Raw genomic sequence first — 20,860 nt, forward strand, 5'->3', positions numbered from 1 at the left:
AATGTTATGTTATTTGTAAATGTTAAGCTGCAAAATTTTCGTTATGAATTGTTCAGCAATGTTAAATATTTTTTGTCTTTTTTCTTTAGATATATCTCATTTTAATTATCTGAAAAAGTACTACAAAAGTTTTCATATTAAAATCTACATAATTTTGTATTTATGAGTTTTTTTTTTTTTTTTAAAGGGAGTCGATATGCTAAGTATTTGTAAGTTTATGAATGTGGATTAAGACTTAAAATAGCATTAGAATACAAAAACTAAGCATGGCAAATGAGGTACAACATGGAAATGTGAAAAAAACGGCGACAAAACCGTTACTACCGCTAAAATTTATTTCAAGACAATTTTTAATCATTTGATAAAAATAAATGCTTTTGGCGTTATCCTCTTAGAAAATTTTTGTTCAACTTTTTTCAATTTTGTATCCCCCCCCCCCCCCCCCCCCCCCGACTACCGACGAACAACTATTTTAGGTTAGGTTAGGTTTTAGGCTAGGGAGCCGAGCGCTGCGGCTAGGCAGGCAAGGGGGCCGAGCGCTGCGGCTAGGCAGGCAAGGGGGCCGAGCGCTGCGGCTAGACAGGCTAGGGAGCCGAGCGCTGCAGCCAGAGTTCATAGTTCGCTGTCGGGGGGGGGGGGGGGGGGGTACTCAAATTTTCAATATTGAAAAAAAAATTTGTAAGAGGATAATACCATGCTTTTTCTTCAGACGAGTTTGTTTCATATTCGCACTTAATTATTACATTTTTGGGAGGGTTCCCAAATCTCAGTACGTGTCACTAAACAACGAATACTAAAACAAGTGTCAAGTGCTCAACAAGGCACGTTGAGGGAAAAAGCCGATTTGTGTCAGGGATCTAAATGGATAAGATAATGGCCGATAAATTGATATATATCCCCAATATTTATACACAAAATTAATTGACCACCCAATCAAAATTCAATAAAAGTCCTAAAATCCGACAAACAAGAAAATATCAGTAAATAGCTTTGGGGACTAGTGTAATACACAGCCCGATATTCCCTCCCTCCCTGAAATTGTAAGCTTTCAAAAATAAATAGATATTATCTGAAAAAAATCTTAAAATACTTTTAAAAAGAACACTCTTTAATCATTTATTAATTCAATAAAAACAATTTCACAATTAAATAATAATTAAGTTATCACCAATCACAATTAATCAAAAACTACAATTTTTAACATAACATCACATACAATTATACAAAAACTTTTGTAGGAAAAAAGTAATAAAAATAATAAATAAAATAAAAAAAAGGCGCAAAGGGGACTGAGCACGAACGAGAATAGGTGATTCTAAGCACCTTCCAGAATTGAAACTGAGTATTTTTTTGGTGAATATGCTAGGTTTATGCTTAATACAGTTATATAGACAAAAAAATAAGTTTGACCACATAGACGTCCAAGGGGGGGGGGGGGGGGTAAAGAGGTGATTACCCCCCCACCAAGAGGGGATAAAGAGGTGATTACCCCCCCCCCCCCCAAATAAAAAAGCTTGGACGCCCCTGTTTGACCATGGTTTTATATGAAAGAAACTTTGAAATTATAAGCATTTTTGATTAAATATCATCAAATGTTTTGTTAAGTTCAAACTGTTCTTTTGACACAAAAGTATATATTTCGATGATAAATGTATATTTACAAAGGGGTTGGTATCTTGTTATATTGTGAACAGTTTAATAAATGTAGTTTTACAATTTACAACATTTTATTTGCCGTGTTGTTTTATTTGATCTTTTGAACTCATCAAAACGTTTGATGATATTTCGCTGAAAAATGCTTAACATTTCAAAGTTTTTTTCATGTGAAACCATGGAGAAACTAAATATTTTTGTCGATAAACCTGTATTTAACATAAACCTAGAATATTTGCCCAAAAAATACTAAGGTTCAATGCTGGAAGGGGCTTATAATCACTTGGTCCCATTCGTACATAGTCCCCTGTAACATATTATGTCAAAAAGAATACAATATTTAATGCTGAGTAAAATAGTTGAGACAAAAAACTTAACAAATATCAAATTAACAAAAAAGCTCTTTAAAAATCTAGGAAAAGGGTAGGGGCAATAGAAGATTAATTTATCGCCGAGTGGTGCATTAACCTTACCCCTCCTTGATGAAATTCAGTCAATATGCAGGGATCTAAAGGGATAAGATAATGGCCGATAGATATATGTACGTACATCCTAAATGATGATACACAAAATTACTCCATCTGTAGATTGCAAAATGTGGTTACAACGTTTAAACAATCAGCTTAATGAATCAACCAATAAAAATTCATTAGAAGTCCTCAAAGTCGTCAAGCTAACGAATAAGTCCACACTTTGGGGACTAGTGTAATAAACAGCTCAATATCCCCTCCCTCCCTGAGTCAATCCTAATCAGATTTTATGGCGTTATTATTAAATACCATCGAAAAATTCATTAATAGTAAAAAATAATAAGAATGGATTAGGTTATTTCCCCGCAGGGGTAAAAATTGAAAAAATTATACTTGCCAAAAAAAACTTACATTTAGGCAAAAAAAAATTTAACTATTTAAAAAATGTCTAGTATGGCTTCGAAACCGATTTATATCCGCAGGATTAGAACCGGTTCTCAGAAACAGGATTGCAGCTAGAATGGAAGATTTATTTGATAAAACTACTTCCAGGCCTTGCTCAACATCTTCTTCTGTGACAGCTTCCTGGTGATATAGCTGGCCAGCACCAAGCCCAGGATCACGGCGGCGATCATGATGTAATCAAAGTCCTCCTTCAGCAGATCAAAGCCCTTGCTGGGGGTGATCCTAGTCCCGTACAGGTCCAGCCCATGGATGAACACGAGGGTGGTGGACTCGAGCCCCGATGGGGAGGTGTGGATGCCCTCCATTCCAAGGATGGTCTACACAAGGTGAATCCTTAAATTTTTAATGCAAAGTACTTGGTTGCAAATCTGTCAGTCTATTTATTGAAAATGAGCACAAATTTCAGGCAAAATTTGTCTCAGAATTTTGTAGCGAAGACACTCTAATCGTTTGTTTGTCTGTCTGTCCTGAATATTTTTTTGAAAACAGGGTTTTACATAGGCTTCCATTTAAGATAGAGATGGCATAAATTATTCATAGATTTTATTAAACTGCTGTATTAGGTCCTAGGGGCTAGAATTTTCTTCCCATCAAGAAATTTCGGATCATGGAAAGGAAACAAAGTAGCGGGTTTTCTCGTATTTTCACGGTAGCTTTTCTCCTGTTTTTAGCCCCTGCGAAGGCTCTAACCCTGCGCGACAATCATTAACATTTGCCTAACCTTAAATAACCAATCAAAGCTACTGTGAAAATACGACTTAAATCGCTACTTTGTTTTCATTCCATGATCCGAAATTTCTCTATAATAGACTATGTCCGTAAGACATTTTCCTTTGTTTCTGCGCTACCTATAGATGTTATTATCCTTGCTTCTGTGAATGAATTAGGATTATTAAATTTAAGGATATTTCCCTGGTTATAATTCATGATAGACTCATGTGGCATCACCAGTTCTGGCATTCAAGGATTTATTTATTTTAATCAATATATTATTACTTGTATGTTGCACCAGATTTTCATGTGCTCTGATAAAGTCCAACATGCTAATATTAATCAGGTGTAATAATGGATCTAAAGAGATAAGACAATGGACGATAAACTTGTATACAATGTACATCTAAAATAAAGATCGATAAAAAAATTAATACATAATTAATTGTAGACTCATTAGCTGAAAAGTTTGGACACAACTATTTTGTAACTAACCAATGAAAATTAAATAAAAGTACCCACCAACGATTTTCATTCAACGAATAATGTTAATTTAAGAAAAAGTCTGAAATGGACTAAATAAATTCCTGGGATGTATGGGGGAATGCCAGGTTCACGCAAATGGGCCGCAGTGTCCAGAGGAGGCCTGCGGGGATCCACCATGTGCAGGGGTAGGTCCAGAACTGAACCACAAGCTGTACCTGGATAATCAAGTTTTGTTGTTATTAATTGGTTGAAAAGTTTGAACCAACTAATCATGATTTAATAACGGTACTCAAAGCTTTTAAGCAAACAAGTTAGAGAAACTTTGAGAACTAGTACAATTTGTATTCCAATGTCCCTTTTCTCCCTAGGAAATCAAACAAATAACAGTGAACTTTAATACAGTGAAAAGAATCTTTTCTTGTGTTCAGTGATTAGTGAATAATGTGCTTAAATGATATCCTAATGTAAATAAATACCTTATTAAAACTATATCCAAGATAGTTAGTACGTATTTTTTTGTGAATGGAAGCCTTTGCTCTTTATTCGGCGCACACTGTATCTTGCAAAATTTAAACAGCGTATTCTCATTTTGTTAAAGCATATTTATGTACGTCCTCACACTATTTATAGAGGAGCTGCGCTACTAAAAGTTAAATTTACCGATCAATAGATGTTTGCTTGTGATTCCCTGTTCAGTAACAGTCTCTTTCATAGCTCTAATATCAGAGTGTGGTAGAATATAGGCCTGTCTTTCTACTAGGGGTACAACCTAAAAAATAAATAACATGATTAGTCTACTCTTCATAGCTCTAATATCAGAGTGTGGTAGAATATAGGCCTGTCTTTCTACTAGGGGTACAACCTAATTAATAAATAATAAGATCAGTCTACTCTTCATAGCTCTAATATCAGAATATAGACCTGTCTTTCTACCAGAGGTACAACCTAATAAATAAATAATAAGATTAGTCTACTCTTCATAGCTCTAATATAAGAATATAGACCTGTCTTTCTACCAGAGGTACAACCTAATAAATAAATAACATGATTATTCTACTCTTCATAGCTCTAATATAAGAATATAGACCTGTCTTTCTACCAGAGGTACAACCTAATAAATAAATAACATGATTATTCTACTCTTCATAGCTCTAATAAAAGAATATACACCTGTCTTTCTACCAGGGATACAACCTAGAAAATAAATAATAAGATTAGTCTACTCTTCATAGCTCTTATATCAGAATATAGGCCTGTCTTTCTACCAGGGGTACGTACAACCTAATGAATAAATAATAAGATTAGTCTACTCTTCATAGCTCTAATATCAGAATTTGACAAAGGTTTGTCTTTCATGCTCATTAGTCAAAGGAATTATTTTGAAAATTTCATAACTCTATCTTAAATAGCAGCTAGTAAACTCACAATTAATGTTTCTAGCAATTTACAGACAGTCAGACATTAAGAATTTTAAAAAAATAAGATACCTTATTTTCAATAGAAGAAAAGACAGTGGCATTAGTCTGTGACTTGCCCTCGTACATCTCTAGGCTGACGAGCTCCGCCCGTCTCGCCTTCTCGTTGTAGAAGGAGTACACGGCCCAGTTCTCACTGTGGATGGTGTGGAAGGGTGGCAGCACCTGCAGAATTTTAGTTAATGTAAAGAACCAAAATACACTATACTATATTTCTAAGTAAAGTATTTAATATTTTTCCACCGAGTTTCATTACTTTCAACTACAAGTTTTAAAAATTTTGTCTCTTTAGTAATGTAATGAAAAAAAAAATGATAGAATGATTACAGATAGTAGGGGCATAGATTAAAAGTGCTCGCTCACACAAGACAACAACAAAAAAAGATTATCAAAAAATAAAGTAGGTAAAAAATAGGTAAATTGGAGTTTTTCTTAAGTCAAAAATTTATGTGAAGTTGAGTAAGGCAAGTTGGAACAAGTAGAGCAGCTATGTAACATAAAAAAATAAAAACATTGAAGAAATTTTAAATTACCTTCTTATGAGTGGCAGAATAGTAGACTTTTCCAGTAACAATATCCAGAAGGAATATATTAAGGAACAGCTTGGCGCTGGAATCCTGGCCTTGCGCAGCCACTATGGCCAAGTTGGGGTTCATATACTTGAACAGGACGGACCTATCAGCGAGAACACGACCAGCTGAGTGCACGCGCTCAATAGGATTACGCGCGTTTACAGAAACTATTTCCGAATGGGGCACCACAAGGCTCCACACTGGGACCAGAACCACGCCAGAGTCGTCCTCTGAAGCGATGACCTTATTGCCAACAAGCTTTGAGCTTTCTGGACTGGACAGCACAAACAGCGGCGGCCCTGACTTAAGACATTCGGCGGCGGTGGATGGATACACCTGCGCATTGCCGTCCTTGCCAATTAACAGGATAGGTTTGATTTCATGATCCGAGAATTCTGGGAGCAATAAAGCCTGATCCAGGAGGAAGTTGAGGGGGGTGTTGGAGGTGATCTTGCCATGGATGGGGTCGAAGGTGATCATGTGGTGGACAGATCGGATGTGTTTGTAGATGAGAACGGCTTGGGCGTCCCCGCCGCCGCGCCCGTCACGTTGAACCAGTAGGTATACCTGGCAGTGGTACTTAAATTATTTTAATTGCAGGTTTGATTATTTGTGCTATAACCATTGACGAAAAGTGAAATTTTTATAATAAAGTAACAGGATCTATGTGTGTGTCTGTCTGTATCGAAGGATCTCAGTAACAACTGAACCGATATGGTTCTTCTTTACAATGTAGCATAAGAGGCCTCTAGGTATGCAGCCGCAAGTCCTATTAAATAAAGAAGTAAGGTTTGTTTTGTTTGAAGCTTAAGATTTTAACGACTTATCAACTGTTCCCCATTTAAGGGAGGCCTTAGATAGGTCTTGGATTGATTTTAAGCTCTTTCATTTTAGTTTTAAATCATGGGATGTTTTGGACTATTTCATTGCCCCCTGCCTACCCCTTTCAAATATAAAATTCAAGTTAATCATTTTAGTCGTCTGAACTTTGAATAAAAAACTATTTAAGTATGTTCCTGTGTCTTCTTATTGCTCGGATCAAAACTGCCAGGGAAGTAGAGCTGCCACATAACTTTTCCAGAAATACTCTCTATTCCATAAACCTTAGATTAGATTTATTATCATTGGGTGTACTATAAATAAAAAGAACAATTATAAATGAATATAATATACATTTATAAATACAATGTAGGAATCGATCTAGCACCCCAATTGATTGGCGAATCTTAGTGAAACTTGGTTAAAATATGGAGAATGTTAACATATTTAATCACTGAAAATTTCAGCTTTCTATCTTTTAAAGAAGCCGAGAAAATCACGTTTCCCCCTTTCTGTCTCTGACAGACGGACATTTCGAGTTAGAGAGTAGATTCGCTACTAAAAACATGATGGAGCGAAAGGAACGATACAAGGAAGGATTGATTAGGGCATATTGTTTGATATTGCAACAAAAAAAACCTATAATACTTTCAAAAAAAAATTTAGTTAAGTTATTATTATTAGGGTTGGCAATCCGGAATCTGGGATCCGTCCAATTTTTGGGCCAATTTTGGAATCCGAATCCGGAATCCATTTTTTATTAGCGGATTCCGGATTCTTAATTGGTATGCTAAAATTAGCGTCTTGAGTTTTTTCTTTCAACTATCGCTTTCTGAAGGCAAAGATTATCATCTTTACATATAAAATTTTTCAAAATCTGGTTCGATTCCCCAGAAGTAAATTATAGAGAACACCAAGAACAATAATTTTTAGGACATATGAAGCACTTATTTTTTAAATTTTTTAAAAAAGCCTTAAAAATACTGCTAGAATCCGGAATCCGCAAAAAATCCGCCACTTTTTTTGACGGATTTTTTAAGAATCCGGAATCCGAATCCGGCCCAAAAATTCGACGGATTGCCATCACTAGTTATTATACCTTATTATGTTCTGTAACTACAACTATGATCTTGTTGAGTCCAAATCTGTCCAGGGTGAGGGAGCTCTTCTCCAGGAATTTCAGCTGGATCAGGGAGGTTATAAACTCGCGTAGCTGGAGGATGTGACGTTTGATCCTGCAGAATAAATAAGTATTTTTAAATGACCAAAAAGTTAATGGCAAAACATTTGTAGCATAAAGCATCCGCTAATTGCAGAATGAAAACATTGAATGTTAGGCGCGTTACAATGAAAGAAATTGAAGCACTAGATGGTCCAAACAGACAAAGGTTGTGTAATCAATGTTTTCATCATGACAGGGATCTAATGGAACAAGACAATAGCCAATAAATTTATGTACATCCCCAATGATGATTAGGTAATTTCAAAAAAAAAAAATTTTTGGTCGCGGTTCAAATACCTGTTCTATACATGAAAATAAGCAATAATATGAATTTTTTTGGTTCTATCTTGATTCTAAGTGGTAGAAGGTGAAATAAAGATTTTTTGAAAATACGCGAAGTATGAATCTCTAAACCTGAACATTGAGGTTATTGGTTACCGGTCTTTAGGCTGTCCTGAGGGCACTCTTATATCATTTTAGACTATAAGTTCAAACGGTAACTGCCTTTCATTTGCCTTGCCATTTCTAAAAAGAAAAAGAACGTCTTTCTGGCCCATCTGTGGGCTGAGATCTAAAAAAAGTAAAACCAAGGATCCCTTTCTACTCTAAAGTCATATATAGAGAACGGAAAAATTTCGACCTTTCAACCTAGTTTTTAAGACAATAACTCTAAAATTGGCCACAGATGAGCTAGAAAAATGTTCTTTAGCATTTTAAAAATGGCATTGGATTCTACTAGGAGGTACCATTTGAACATATATTCTGAAACAACATCAAAGGTGACATTAAAGTCGAGAACTGAGAAAATTTAAAGATTCTTGGATTTTGGTAATTATTGTGTTAGTATATTGGCCATAGAATCAGTTCTAGGTGTACAAATCACTTCCAAAGGTGTTTTTGTTGTCAGGGTAATATGCTGGGTCAGATATTTTACCTAAGACCACTAAAACTGACCCTCTAATGACTTCACTTGGCGACATGGTATGACCTCACTGTAAGAGATAGAGTATGACAGTTAGTATGTACTAAGACATTTATCCATTGGTATCTGTATTCCTTTTTTAAAGATATTTCAATTTTGAAGCGTTAAACAGCAATTCTTACAAAAAAAAAACGAAAATGGCCAATTATGGCAAATTTTCATCAAACAAGGATTACAACAACCATAATTGCGAAGCTTCAAACTGGTAGGACAAACAAACATTAACACTTGTTGAGTGTCAGAATTGAATAAGCAGAATACAAATGTATAAGTTGAAAAAATAGTAAGTAAATTGTTGCAAAACTGCTTAAATACAGGATACTGTTTAAGGACATACTTACATTTGTAGAAATTGATTATAAACATGTTTTACTTATAGAATTGTACCTTGTTGTAATAGGAATCAGTATTCCAAAAATCAAATAAAAAGGATATTTACGTCACATAAAAATGGATATACGGACATTCTGGTAACATTTATAGAGTTGCTACGCTTTCTAAATCATACTTTACTGTTATATGAATAATTATGTCTAAATTAACTGTCTTGGAAAGATGATAATAGCTCTCTATAGACACATTAACATCAAAGATTGGTCTAATTTAGCTCCCCTGGCAGACCTGGCAAAGTCAAAACTTAAGGCGAAGGTGAAACATTGAATTTTTTGTTACCTGTCTTCAGGGTGCGAACTCTAAAGTCTTTTTTTATACTAGGCATCCTTTAATGTTATCTCCTACTCACAATAAGACCTTTCTCAAACACCTTGAACACCATTCTAGCCCAACTGTAGCGGGATTAAGAGCTCCTATGCCCCAGCAGGCAGGTTGAAAGATAGACTATTCGAGCTCTTTATACATAGTTTCAATCCTTCAATGGAGCCTCGGTTCTACTTTTTTCAGATCTCAACTCACAGAAGGGCTAGATGGAAGCTCTTTAGCTTTTTAGAAATGGCAAGAAGAATGAAAGGCAGTTACCATTTGAACTTATAGTCTATAATGACTTTAGTGCAGATTAAAGACGGGTAACCAAGAACCTCGATGTTTTAGATAATTCGCGTATTGGCACAAAAATGCAAAATCACCTTCTACCACTAAGAATGCTTCTAGAAAGCTAAAATTGCATATTTAAGCTTATATCTATGCATAGAACAGGTATTTGTATCGCGACCTTTGATTTTCTTCATTTGGTTACATTATGAAATTACCTAATGATGATACACAAAGTTAGCCATTCTATAGATTATCATTAGTGGTTGAAACGTTTGGACACTCGACTTAATGAACCAACCAATCAAAATTCAATAATAGTTCCAAAACTGTTAAAGCTAACTAAGTAAACGTTGTTGCAAAACTTTGGGGATTAGTTTAACAAACAGTCTAATGTCCCCTCCCTCCCTGGTTATTTGAAGACATCATACCTGTTGAGAAAATTATGTGCCAGGGTGGCCGGATCAAATATATTCTCATGATGCATATACATGGGCACCAACTCCATATTATTCTCCTCAAATAATGGATATATTATTACGTGGATGCTACACCAGATTTTCATGTTCTCCAATAAAGTGAAAGTCCCATTACCCCACTTCCCCTGCCCTCCTAATGGATGGACGAACTGACCAATAAAGGAGTCCCATTAGCTAACAAGCTAAATTGACCACAATTTTTCCCCTGTCATAATATCCACGTATATAATATATCCATTCCTCAAATCCCATGTTGACAAACTCTGACTTCTGCACTTTGGCCAGACCCTCTTCCCGCGCAAACATGATGTTGCCACGTGGCGTCACTGAGACAAGGCCGCCATCTTGGAAACTCATGATCAGCTGTTTAATGAATTATATATAATATTATATTGAGATTTTAAACTCTAATTAGGGATTCAATGCAAATAAAAATTAAAAGAATCTTAATATACTTAATTTCATAGGATATTCTAGCAGCTACGCCCAAAGAGGCCTCCAGGGGCACTTGGGAAAGGAAAGGAGTGCATTTAATCTACCCACTTTAATTTTTTTAAAAGTAAGTTAGAATGTCCATTAATTCATCAGCCCATTGTCTTATCCCTTTAGATCCCTCATTTAAATATACATAATTCCCTGATAAGCACTGGGATCCGCACCACATTCAGACCAGACAGTCTCCAGCTTGCCACGGTATGTACCAAGCTTCACTGTTGTCTCATCTCCCTGTGCAGCAATTCAGTATTCTTTAATTTTAATCAAAACAAAGACAATTTATTGTTAATATGTAGTACAGCAATTGTATCCACAGGGGTGTATACTCTGCACACACAAGATTCATTTTATTTCCCCTGCTGCAAAACCCCCCCCCCCCCCCTTGTTAAAATAAAATTCCATCATTACAACGGATTTTTGTTTCAGTTTAAGGGGAATTTTCGACAGGAGAATTTTGTAGTCAATTTAGGTTGCTACAATGGTCCTCATTTATTTGTTAGTTAATTCATTCAGTAGTAGGGGAGAGGATAGGGTAAATGGAGGTTATTAGCATATTAACCAGCTTCAAGTAGCGTATTATCAGTCTAAGAGAGAATCTCTCAAACTACCCACTTATTCTATATCCATTACATTACCTACTAGAATTGAATACATTTCTACCTTAGTACCTACCCTTTCATCTCATTTAATTTAAAATTAGAAATTGAAGAATTGCCTTGAATTTAGCAATGATAGTTTCTGTATATTGAGAACAATATTTGTTTCCGTCGGGGTCGTTGCCCCACTCTTCACACGGCTGCACCACTTCTACACCTATAATATTAATAAAAAGTCTTTTGGGATCAAAAAATCCTCTAAAATATCTATCTTAGGAGTTTGTATTAAGCTCAATAATTTCATTATTTAGAGTTTGCACTAAGCTCAAAAACATTGGATTGGTTGGTACAATTTTTAATTTTAATTGGTTGTTTCCAAACTAGAAGTGTCCAAACTTTTCAACAAATCAGGGGGGGGGCGAAAGTGACACTTTTTGAAACCAAAACTAAAAGTCAACAAAGGAACTCAACTAAAAAAAGAATTACAGGTCTGAGATTTTGCATGGCAGTTGCTTTATAGGGGTACAATGTGGAACTGTGAAGAAACGGCGGCGCAACCGCCGAAAACCGCCGTTTCCCGCCGAATTTTTTTTGCCTTTTCTCGGCGGTTGCGCCGCCGTTTCTTCACAGTTCCATATTGTACCCATATAAAGCAACTGCCATACAAAATGTCAGACCTGTAACTCTTTTTTTAGTTGAGTTCCTTTGACTTTTAGTTTTGGTTTCAAAAAGTGTCACTTTCGCCCCCCCCCCTTTAGTGCACAGAATGGGTAATTTTGGTTATCATCACTGGGGATTTATATTAATTTATCAAACATTAAGTAAAATTGTTTTTAACCGGTTAAAAGAATTATCCTACCTTCTGATTATTAATTTTTTTTTATGGTGATTCTTGCAACAATTGGTTTAGGTATACCTGGGCATTCAGAGACAATAGCAGTAATTTGTGGCTGTGGCTCCAGCTTGCCTCCAGCTACCTGCAGGGTACGGATCTCTCCAGAAACTGTCTCCACCTAGATGGGAAAAGTAACAGAATGAGTGAATTATCATTTTGTCTGTATGTCTGTACATATGACAGAATAGCAATAGGAATTTAGTTTGTTAATAATAATATCAGATTTATATTATTTTAATCTTAATCCTTTTATTTTTCTGAAGCTTAAGTTCTCAATAACTGCTGATGATTAGTTTCTCTAATTCACGTAAGCTTCACAGAAGTCCTGTTATGGTTTAAGGCTATTATTTTCAGATTTTATTAATGCTAAGGATGGATTTAAGCTATTTTTCCCTTCGAATACTGAGCCCCTAGATGATAGAGGCGTAGTCGCGTTTGTTTAAAAATCTAAGAAAGTAGATATTTTAATTTTTAAAATATTTATTTTTACCTGAACCCTAGTGCCACGCTGGATGAGGGTATCAGGATTGATTCCCACCACTGGGACCAGCTCCATCTGTCCACTCTTGCCCTTTAAGCTAGCATAGGACAGGCCAGACAGGCTGGAACATATCAACAGTCCATCCAGAACAACACATTTAGAGACAGACTCTTTCACAGTCATAACCTGTTTATGGTGTTCAATCACGACCGGAAAAATCTTTATGTACTAATGTGATTAAAGGGGGGGGGGGGAAATGTGGTGACTCGTGCCACGACATACCAGCAATTTTATTTTGGGTGCTACTCCCTTAGTTTTAGAGATAATTGGGTGAAATCTTTTGGGCTGGGTCACTAATTACCCCAACTAGAGGTATCTTTCAAAAAAAACGGCGGCGGGTCCGCCGCTCCCGCCGTTCGCCGCCATTTTCCGCCGCCGCCAAAAAAATTTTTTTTATTGCATTTCTCGCCGAATTAGGCAATTTGGAATCATTTGAGACCATGTTATTTTTTTCAAAAATTTTTCCCCTTATAACCAACCCTGCAGGGGGACTTAGTCATTTTTTTCAAATTCTCGTTTTTTAAGGTATATCTTAAATTCAGTGCCTCTCCTAAGCTTTTAAAGATATTGAGACAAAACCTTTTGAGGTAAATCAGTAAAAAATATTTGAATAAAAAATGGCGGCGGTACCGCCGCTCCCGCCGTCCACCGCCATTTTCCGCCGCCGCCGCCAAAATTTTTTTTATTGCATTTCTCGCCGAATTAGGCAATTTGGAATCATTTGAGACCATGTTATTTTTTTCAAAAATTTTTCCCTTTATAACCAACCCTTCAGGGGGACTTAGTCATTTTTTTCAAATTCTCGTTTATTAAGGTATATCTTAAATTCAGTGCCTCTCCTAAGCTTTTAAAGATATTGAAACAAAATCTTTTGAGGTAGATCAGCAAAAAAATATTTGAATAAAAAATGGCGGCGATACCGCCGCTCCCGCCATCCACCGCCATTTTCCGCCGCCCACAGGACGGCTTGTAAGGGGAAAAATTTTTGAAAAAACTAATATGGTCTCAAATGATTCCAAATTGCCTAATTCGGCGAGAAATGCAATAAAAAAAATTTTGGCGGCGGCGGAAAATGGCGGTGGACGGCGGGAGCGGCGGTACCGCCGCCATTTTTTATTCAAATATTTTTTACTGATCTACCTCAAAAGGTTTTGTCTCAATATCTTTAAAAGCTTAGGAGAGGCACTGAATTTAAGATATACCTTGATAAACGAGAATTTGAAAAAAATGATTAAGTCCCCCTGCAGGGTTGGTTATAAGGGGAAAAATTTTTGAAAAAAATAACATGGTCTCAAATGATTCCAAATTGCCTAATTCGGCGAGAAATGCAATAAAAAAAATTTTGGCGGCGGCGGCGGAAAATGGCGGTGGACGGCGGGAGCGGCGGTATCGCCGCCATTTTTTATTCAAATATTTTTTACTGATCTACCTCAAAAGGTTTTGTCTCAATATCTTTAAAAGCTTAGGAGAGGCACTGAATTTAAGATATACCTTGATAAACGAGAATTTGAAAAAAATGATTAAGTCCCCCTGCAGGGTTGGTTATAAGGGGAAAAATTTTTGAAAAAAATAACATGGTCTCAAATGATTCCAAATTGCCTAATTCGGCGAGAAATGCAATAAAAAAAATTTTGGCGGCGGCGGCGGAAAATGGCGGCGAACGGCGGGAGCGGCGGACCCGCCGTCGTTTTTTTTTAAAGATACCTCTAGTTGGGGTAATTAGTGACCCAGCCCAAAAGATTTCACCCAATTATCTCTAAAACTAAGGGAGTAGCACCCAAAATAAAATTGCTGGTATGTCGTGGCACGAGTCACCACATTTTCCCCCCCCCCTTTTAAAGATGAAAACACCTTTACGAACTTTTTATAAATTTACTTAATTATCTCAGTAAAATGGACAAAATCGCGACATTACAAAATGGATGAATAATATGCGTGGATATTATGACAGGGGAATTATTGTAGTCAATTTAGCTTGCTAATATGAACATCATTTATTGGTCAGTTTATTAATCCAGTATAAAGGGAGGGGATGGGGTAAAGGGGATTAATAGGGGGAATCATTATTTTAGCCATCTGCAAGTATTACTTTATCAGAGTACATGAAAATCTGGTGCAACATCCAAGTAATAAAATCAGTTAGCGTAAGTGATTGAACATCCCTGTCTCTTAGAGGCCTCGGAGAACTTCTTGGTGTCAAACGAAAATGCGGCAATTTCTAGGATGTTGTCTTTCATGAAAGTAACAAACATGTTGTTCTCAGCTAGATGGACAAATGCGGGAACCTCGGCAAGGTGGATAAAATGTTCCTAAAAGAAATAATTAAAATTAGTATGTTTTTCATAAGTCGAAAATATTGCATAAGTTTTAATATTGTATCCGCGGACGAAATGAAAAATTATACCTCAAAACAGGATATTATCCGACGGATATTAATCGGTTTGGAAATCATACTGAAAAAAAGTACTAACCTGGACTAAAGCACCAGCAAGAGGCTCCCAAAGTCTCAAAAACAAATCCTGCTGCCCTGAAATTTTTAAGTTTATTTATAAATCTTACAAAAGACTACCTAAAATAAATGCAGTAATAGGAGAGAGAGAGTTATATATACCGAGAATCATCAAATCCATTCATGTTATTTAATGTTTAAGTGAATTAAAATTGTTCCTACTATAATGTTTATAACAGGTTATTTGTCTAAGAGGTCTTATTTACCTGAAACGGACACGACATTTCTGTTAAGCCTGCCAATATCCCAGATATGCCCAGTCTCCGCTTCATCCTCAAATTTGTGTCTCCACATCAGCTTTCCATCGTCGGAATCTAAATCATAAAGGTTGCGTGAATATTTATTGACAAATTGTACCTAACAGTTTTATCAACAAATTTCTACCATTAAAATCATATGAAGGAGGAATGAATTTATTTTTTGACATTGCAAAATGTTCAATATTGACGCTCAATTGTGCGTATCCACTTAAGTTTACCGTCATCAAAATCTAAATCATAAAGGTTGAGAGATTATTTATTGACAAATTGCAACAGTTTTATTGATTCTTCACACATTTCCACCACTATTTAGATAAAATGAAATTTGGGATATCATGATAATAGACGTCCAATTGATATACAATATATAACATACCCAATGATAATAAACAAAATTGCCCCTGATACATTAAGATTATTGGTTGAAAAGTTTGAACACTGCTACTTTAACAAAGCAACCAAGATTTAAGAATAAAACACAAAGAAAATTGATTCATAAACTTTTATTTCCAGTAACTTAAAAGCTAAATGTTCCCCTCCCTTCCTGAGTTTTCTTAACATGAAATATCGTACCCAGAAAAAATTTGCTTACCTAGGGCTGCCAGAACATTTTTCTGAGTTCTTGCCAGTATAGCTGTGTCCACACCAGCTGCCAAAAACTTTGAGCACCAATATAATTTGCTTACCTAGGGCTGCCAGCACATTTTTCTGAGTTCTTGCCAGTATAGCTGTGTCCACACCAGCTGCCAAAAACTTTGAGCACCAATATAATTTGCTTACCTAGGGCTGCCAGCACATTTTTCTGAGTTCTTGCCAGTATAGCTGTGTCCACACCAGCTGCCAAAAACTTTGAGCACCAATATAATTTGCTTACCTAGGGCTGCCAGCACATTTTTCTGAGTTCTTGCCAGTATAGCTGTGTCCACACCAGCTGCCAAAAACTTTGAGCACCAATATAATTTGCTTACCTAGGGCTGCCAGCACATTTTTCTGAGTTCTTGCCAGTATAGCTGTGTCCACACCAGCTGCCAAAAACTTTGAGCACCAATATAATTTGCTTACCTAGGGCTGCCAGCACATTTTTCTGAGTTCTTGCCAGTATAGCTGTGTCCACACCAGCTGCCAAAAACTTTGAGCACCAATATAATTTGCTTACCTAGGGCTGCCAGAACATTTTTCTGAGTTCTTGCCAATATAGCTGTGTCAACACCAGCTGCCAAAAACTTTGGGTACCAATATAATTTGCTTACCTAGGGCTGCCAGCACATTTTTCTGAGTTCTTGCCAGTATAGCTGTGTCTACACCAGCTGCCAAAAACTCGAGATCCTCTACTTTTCCTAAATATTAATATTAACTATTACAAAAAGTAAAAATTCTGAATAAATAATAATATTAAAATGTAATGGATATAATATGCGTGGATATTATGACAGGTAAATTTATCGTCAGTTTATTTACTACTATAGTCCTCATTTATTAGTCAGTACATCCCTCTAGTAGGCCGGAGGGGATGGGGCAAAAGAAGTTGATGGGGAGTATCGTTATATTAGCCAACTGGAAGTACCAACCTATTGGAGTAAATGGTGCAATATCATAGTAAACATATATTGATTTTCAGTATGTTAGATTTTTAATGTATGCAAAAGGCACAAAAAAATCTGACCATAAAACTTTCACATTTTTAGATTTCAAATATTCAAAGTAATAGGTAATAGATTTATGAACAGATTCCATAATTAAAATATGAAACAGAATATTCAAATTAGTTTACAGAAATTAATCATGATCTTTAAAAATTACAACAATATCTTTAAATTTCCCTGAAAACGGACTTACTTTTAAATATTATAACGTAGCTGCGCTACAAAAAAAATAACTAAATTACCTATAAGCTGTTTCCGCCAGTCAAAAATGAATGCCTGATCCTCATACAAGGCTAGGCAGCTGCCACTCAACCAAGCTAATAATATTGTCAACACCCGCATTTTTTATCTATGCATCCACTGGATTAATATGGGCAGCACAGCTGTCTGGAAAAATGTTATTCAATTCATCGTATTATAGACAGCTTTCTGCGGATATCAAAATGAAAAATTGTAGGATTAAAACCAGTTTTTGTAGGACGAAGGCACGGACTAACAAAACTGGTAATAATGTTATGATTTTATTTTAATATTTGTGGATAATTGTCTGTAATACGATATTATACAAGATTTCTCTGTACGGCTGAGAACCAGTTGTAATCCAGCGGATATTAATCAGTTTCAAAGCCATACAGAAAAATGTGTTATTGCATCATCACATGACCGTAGCATAATAAGGATTCATATTTTTTATATAAAACCAGGGATCTTAAGGGATAAGACAATGGACGATAAAAAATTTAGATTAAATGCTGTAAAATAAAGGGGGGGGGGGGGGGGTAAAATGTGGTGACTCGTGCCACGACATACCAGCAATTTTATTTTGGGTGCTACTCCCTTAGTTTTAGAGATAATTGGATAAAATCTTTTGGGCTGGGTCAGTAATTACCCCAACTAGAGGTATCTTTCAAAAAAAACGGCGGCGGGACCGCCGCTCCCGCCGCCCGCCGCCGTTTTCCGCCGCCACCCAAAAAAATTTTTTTTTGCATTTCTCGCCGAATTAGGCAATTTGGAATCATTTGAGACCATGTTATTTTTTTCAAAAATTTTTCCCCTTACAAGCAGCCCTGCGGGGGTACTTAGTCATTTTTTTCAAATTCTCGTATATCAAGGTATATCTTAAATACAGTACTTCTCTTGTGATTTTGAAGATATTGAAACAAAATCTTTTTAGGTTGGTAAGTAAAAAATATTTGAATTAAGAAAACGGCGGCGGGACCGCCGCTCCCGCCGTCCGCCGCCGTTTTACGCCGCCAACAAAAAAATTTTTTTTTTGCATTTCTCGCAAATATTTATTACTGACCCATCAAAAAAGATTTTGTTCCAATATCTTCAAAAGCACAGGAGAAGTACTGAATTTAAGATATACCTTGATATACGAGAATTTGAAAAAAATGACTAAGTCCCCCCGTTGGGCTGCTTGTAAGGGGAAAAATTTTTGAAAAAAATAACAGATGCTGTGAGTATTGCTTTAAAAATATGACGTAAAAAAAAAATTAGCCAATAAGAGTCCACTACGCATGCCGTCATTGGTCAATAACGGCCTCTCATTGGCTAATTTTTTTTGTTACGTCATATTTTTTAAACCAATACTCACAGCATCAAAATAACATGGTCTCAAAAGATTCCAAATTGCCTAATTCGGCGAGAAATGCAAAAAAAAAAAAAATTTTGTTGGCGGCGGAAAACGGCGGCGGACGGCGGGAGCGGCGGTCCCGCCGCCGTTTTCTTAATTCAAATATTTTTTACTTACCAACCTAAATAGATTTTGTTTCAATATCTTCAAAATCACAGGAGAAGTACTGTATTTAAGATATACCTTGATATACGAGAATTTGAAAAAAATGACTAAGTACCCCCGCAGGGTTGCTTGTAAGGGGAAAAATTTTTGAAAAAAATAACATGGTCTCAAATGATTCCAAATTGCCTAATTCGGCGAGAAATGCAAAAAAAAAATTTTTTGGTGGCGGCGGAAAACGGCGGCGGGCGGCGGGAGCGGCGTTCCCGCCGTTTTTTTTAGAAAGATACCTCTAGTTGGGGTAATTACTGACCCAGCCCAAAAGATTTTATCCAATTATCTCTAAAACTAAGGGAGTAGCACCCAAAATAAAATTGCTGGTATGTCGTGGCACGAGTCACCACATTTTACCCCCCCCCCCCTTTTGTAGTTAAAAGTTTGGAACCTAGCAAAACTAATGGGTACTAGTATGGTTTACAGTCCAATGTCCCTTCCCTACCACAAAATAAAAACACAATAAAATTAATAGGGCCATAGAAATTAATATTAACCAAAGAGCGATATTTCATCTACTAAGAATAAAATATTTTGCCCCTAAATTTTCTACAGCATAATAGACCAACTATGACCAACGATGAAAGATTTAGAGGCAAAACAGATTTTCTTTCTGGTGAAACATTCCTCCATGGTTTAATGACTCTTAATAAACATTTTAGTACATCTAACTACATAAAATTTGCAAGCATATTAACAAATAACACAAAATAACTAGGTAATTTGATAGGGCAAATTACATTTTATTGACATAAATTTTAAATGACTAAATAATGCATATATAAAAAAGCAAAAACAATTATATGTGAACCTTGTAATTCTTAAAAAATCTCCGAATCTATCAAAACTGTATGAAACTTCATGACAAAAAAGCTGTTTGAATTGATACAAATTTTTTCTTAAAAAATGATTTTTGATGATAAAATGAGTTTTTTTTAATGATCTTACACATAAAATGTAAACATATATACAGGGATCTAAAGGGATAAGACATTGGCCGATAAGTTGATGTACATCCCCAATGATGATTCATAAAAGTACCCATTATCACTTAACTTAAAGAACCAACCAATCAAAATTCAATTAGAGTCCCCAAAGTTGTTAAAAGCCAACAAATATGATAGCATTATTATAAGACGTTAGGGACTAGTGTAATAAACAGCCTAAAGCCCCGTCCCTACCTGCATAAAATGTAAACATATATGAACATATAACTAAACATAACAAATTACTATATACAATTTACAAATAAATCCATTATTTCTATCTTTTTTTTAATATGATTAAGTACCTAGTAAAAGTAAAGTGTTAATTATTGAGCAAAAAAAGATATTAGTTTGTAAAGCTATTATATAAAATTAGTATTTTTAAGGTAAAATTCTCACTGGTATTAAGTTATTTTTTTAATCTAATGCAGTTTAAGGTAAAATGTTGCTGGTAACGATTATTTCTAAAAATAATGGATATTATATAATCGTAACCAGGAACATTGTACCGTGAACTGAACTGGATTATTATTAATTAATGATATTTAATATTTTTCTCTATTGTATTATTTGTATAATGGTCCTTAATATTGATATTATAATAAAATTAATTAAGGTAAATAAATGACTAAAACATTTTAATCTCATTCTCCATTAGATTAATGGGTATGTTCTCAAACGCCCTTTTCGCCTTGTGATTCAAAGATTTTCCCCTGGGATTTTAAGGGATAAGACAATGGACGATATATTGACTTAATATAACAGATCGCAAAAAATGATAAACAAAATTTCCACATCTTTAGATTAAAATGAAAGGTTTTA

The 20,860-nt window shown here is 35.6% G+C and overlaps 2 protein-coding genes across 2 annotated transcripts; both read right to left on the reverse strand.

Annotated features, from left to right (window-relative positions):
* Nucleotides 1-1,965: 1,965 nt before the first annotated feature.
* Nucleotides 1,966-12,977, reverse strand: LOC145322901 (ER membrane protein complex subunit 1-like). The gene is made up of 14 exons (XM_080165249.1): nt 12,798-12,977; nt 12,329-12,425; nt 11,532-11,629; nt 10,958-11,047; nt 10,560-10,684; nt 10,274-10,357; nt 7,751-7,886; nt 6,848-6,935; nt 5,794-6,398; nt 5,273-5,425; nt 4,446-4,554; nt 3,887-4,000; nt 3,501-3,541; nt 1,966-2,905 (listed from the first exon to the last, which is right to left on the reverse strand). The coding sequence occupies exons 1-14, from the start codon at nt 12,969-12,971 to the stop codon at nt 2,666-2,668; spliced, it is 2,154 nt and encodes a 717-aa protein (XP_080021375.1). The 5' UTR covers nt 12,972-12,977; the 3' UTR covers nt 1,966-2,665.
* A 2,006-nt stretch (nt 12,978-14,983) lies between these two features.
* LOC145323149 (ER membrane protein complex subunit 1-like) lies at nt 14,984-17,643 on the reverse strand. The gene is made up of 5 exons (XM_080165541.1): nt 17,503-17,643; nt 16,868-16,954; nt 15,564-15,671; nt 15,320-15,375; nt 14,984-15,157 (listed from the first exon to the last, which is right to left on the reverse strand). The coding sequence occupies exons 1-5, from the start codon at nt 17,600-17,602 to the stop codon at nt 14,984-14,986; spliced, it is 525 nt and encodes a 174-aa protein (XP_080021667.1). The 5' UTR covers nt 17,603-17,643.
* Nucleotides 17,644-20,860: the final 3,217 nt, after the last annotated feature.

This window comes from Acartia tonsa, chromosome 6 (genome assembly GCF_053477335.1).
Source record: "Acartia tonsa isolate MP-2025a chromosome 6, ASM5347733v1, whole genome shotgun sequence".
In the NCBI taxonomy this organism is placed as follows: domain Eukaryota; kingdom Metazoa; phylum Arthropoda; class Copepoda; order Calanoida; family Acartiidae; genus Acartia; species Acartia tonsa.

Excerpts from the sequence above, each read along its gene's own strand:
- LOC145322901 (XM_080165249.1), bottom strand. The coding sequence starts at position 12,971 with ATGACTGTGAAAGAGTCTGTCTCTAAATGTGTTGTTCTGGATGGACTG. Across the intron at positions 10,358-10,559 it reads GTCAACATGGGATTTGAGGA|GAATAATATGGAGTTGGTGC; the intron begins ATGGATATATTA and ends ATTATTTGAGGA. Across the intron at positions 2,906-3,500 it reads CTATCATGAATTATAACCAG|ACCATCCTTGGAATGGAGGG; the intron begins GGAAATATCCTT and ends CACCTTGTGTAG.
- LOC145323149 (XM_080165541.1), bottom strand. The coding sequence starts at position 17,602 with ATGCGGGTGTTGACAATATTATTAGCTTGGTTGAGTGGCAGCTGCCTA. Across the intron at positions 15,672-16,867 it reads AAATGTGCTGGCAGCCCTAG|ATTCCGACGATGGAAAGCTG; the intron begins GTAAGCAAATTA and ends TTTATGATTTAG. Across the intron at positions 15,376-15,563 it reads AAATGTCGTGTCCGTTTCAG|GGCAGCAGGATTTGTTTTTG; the intron begins GTAAATAAGACC and ends TAAAAATTTCAG.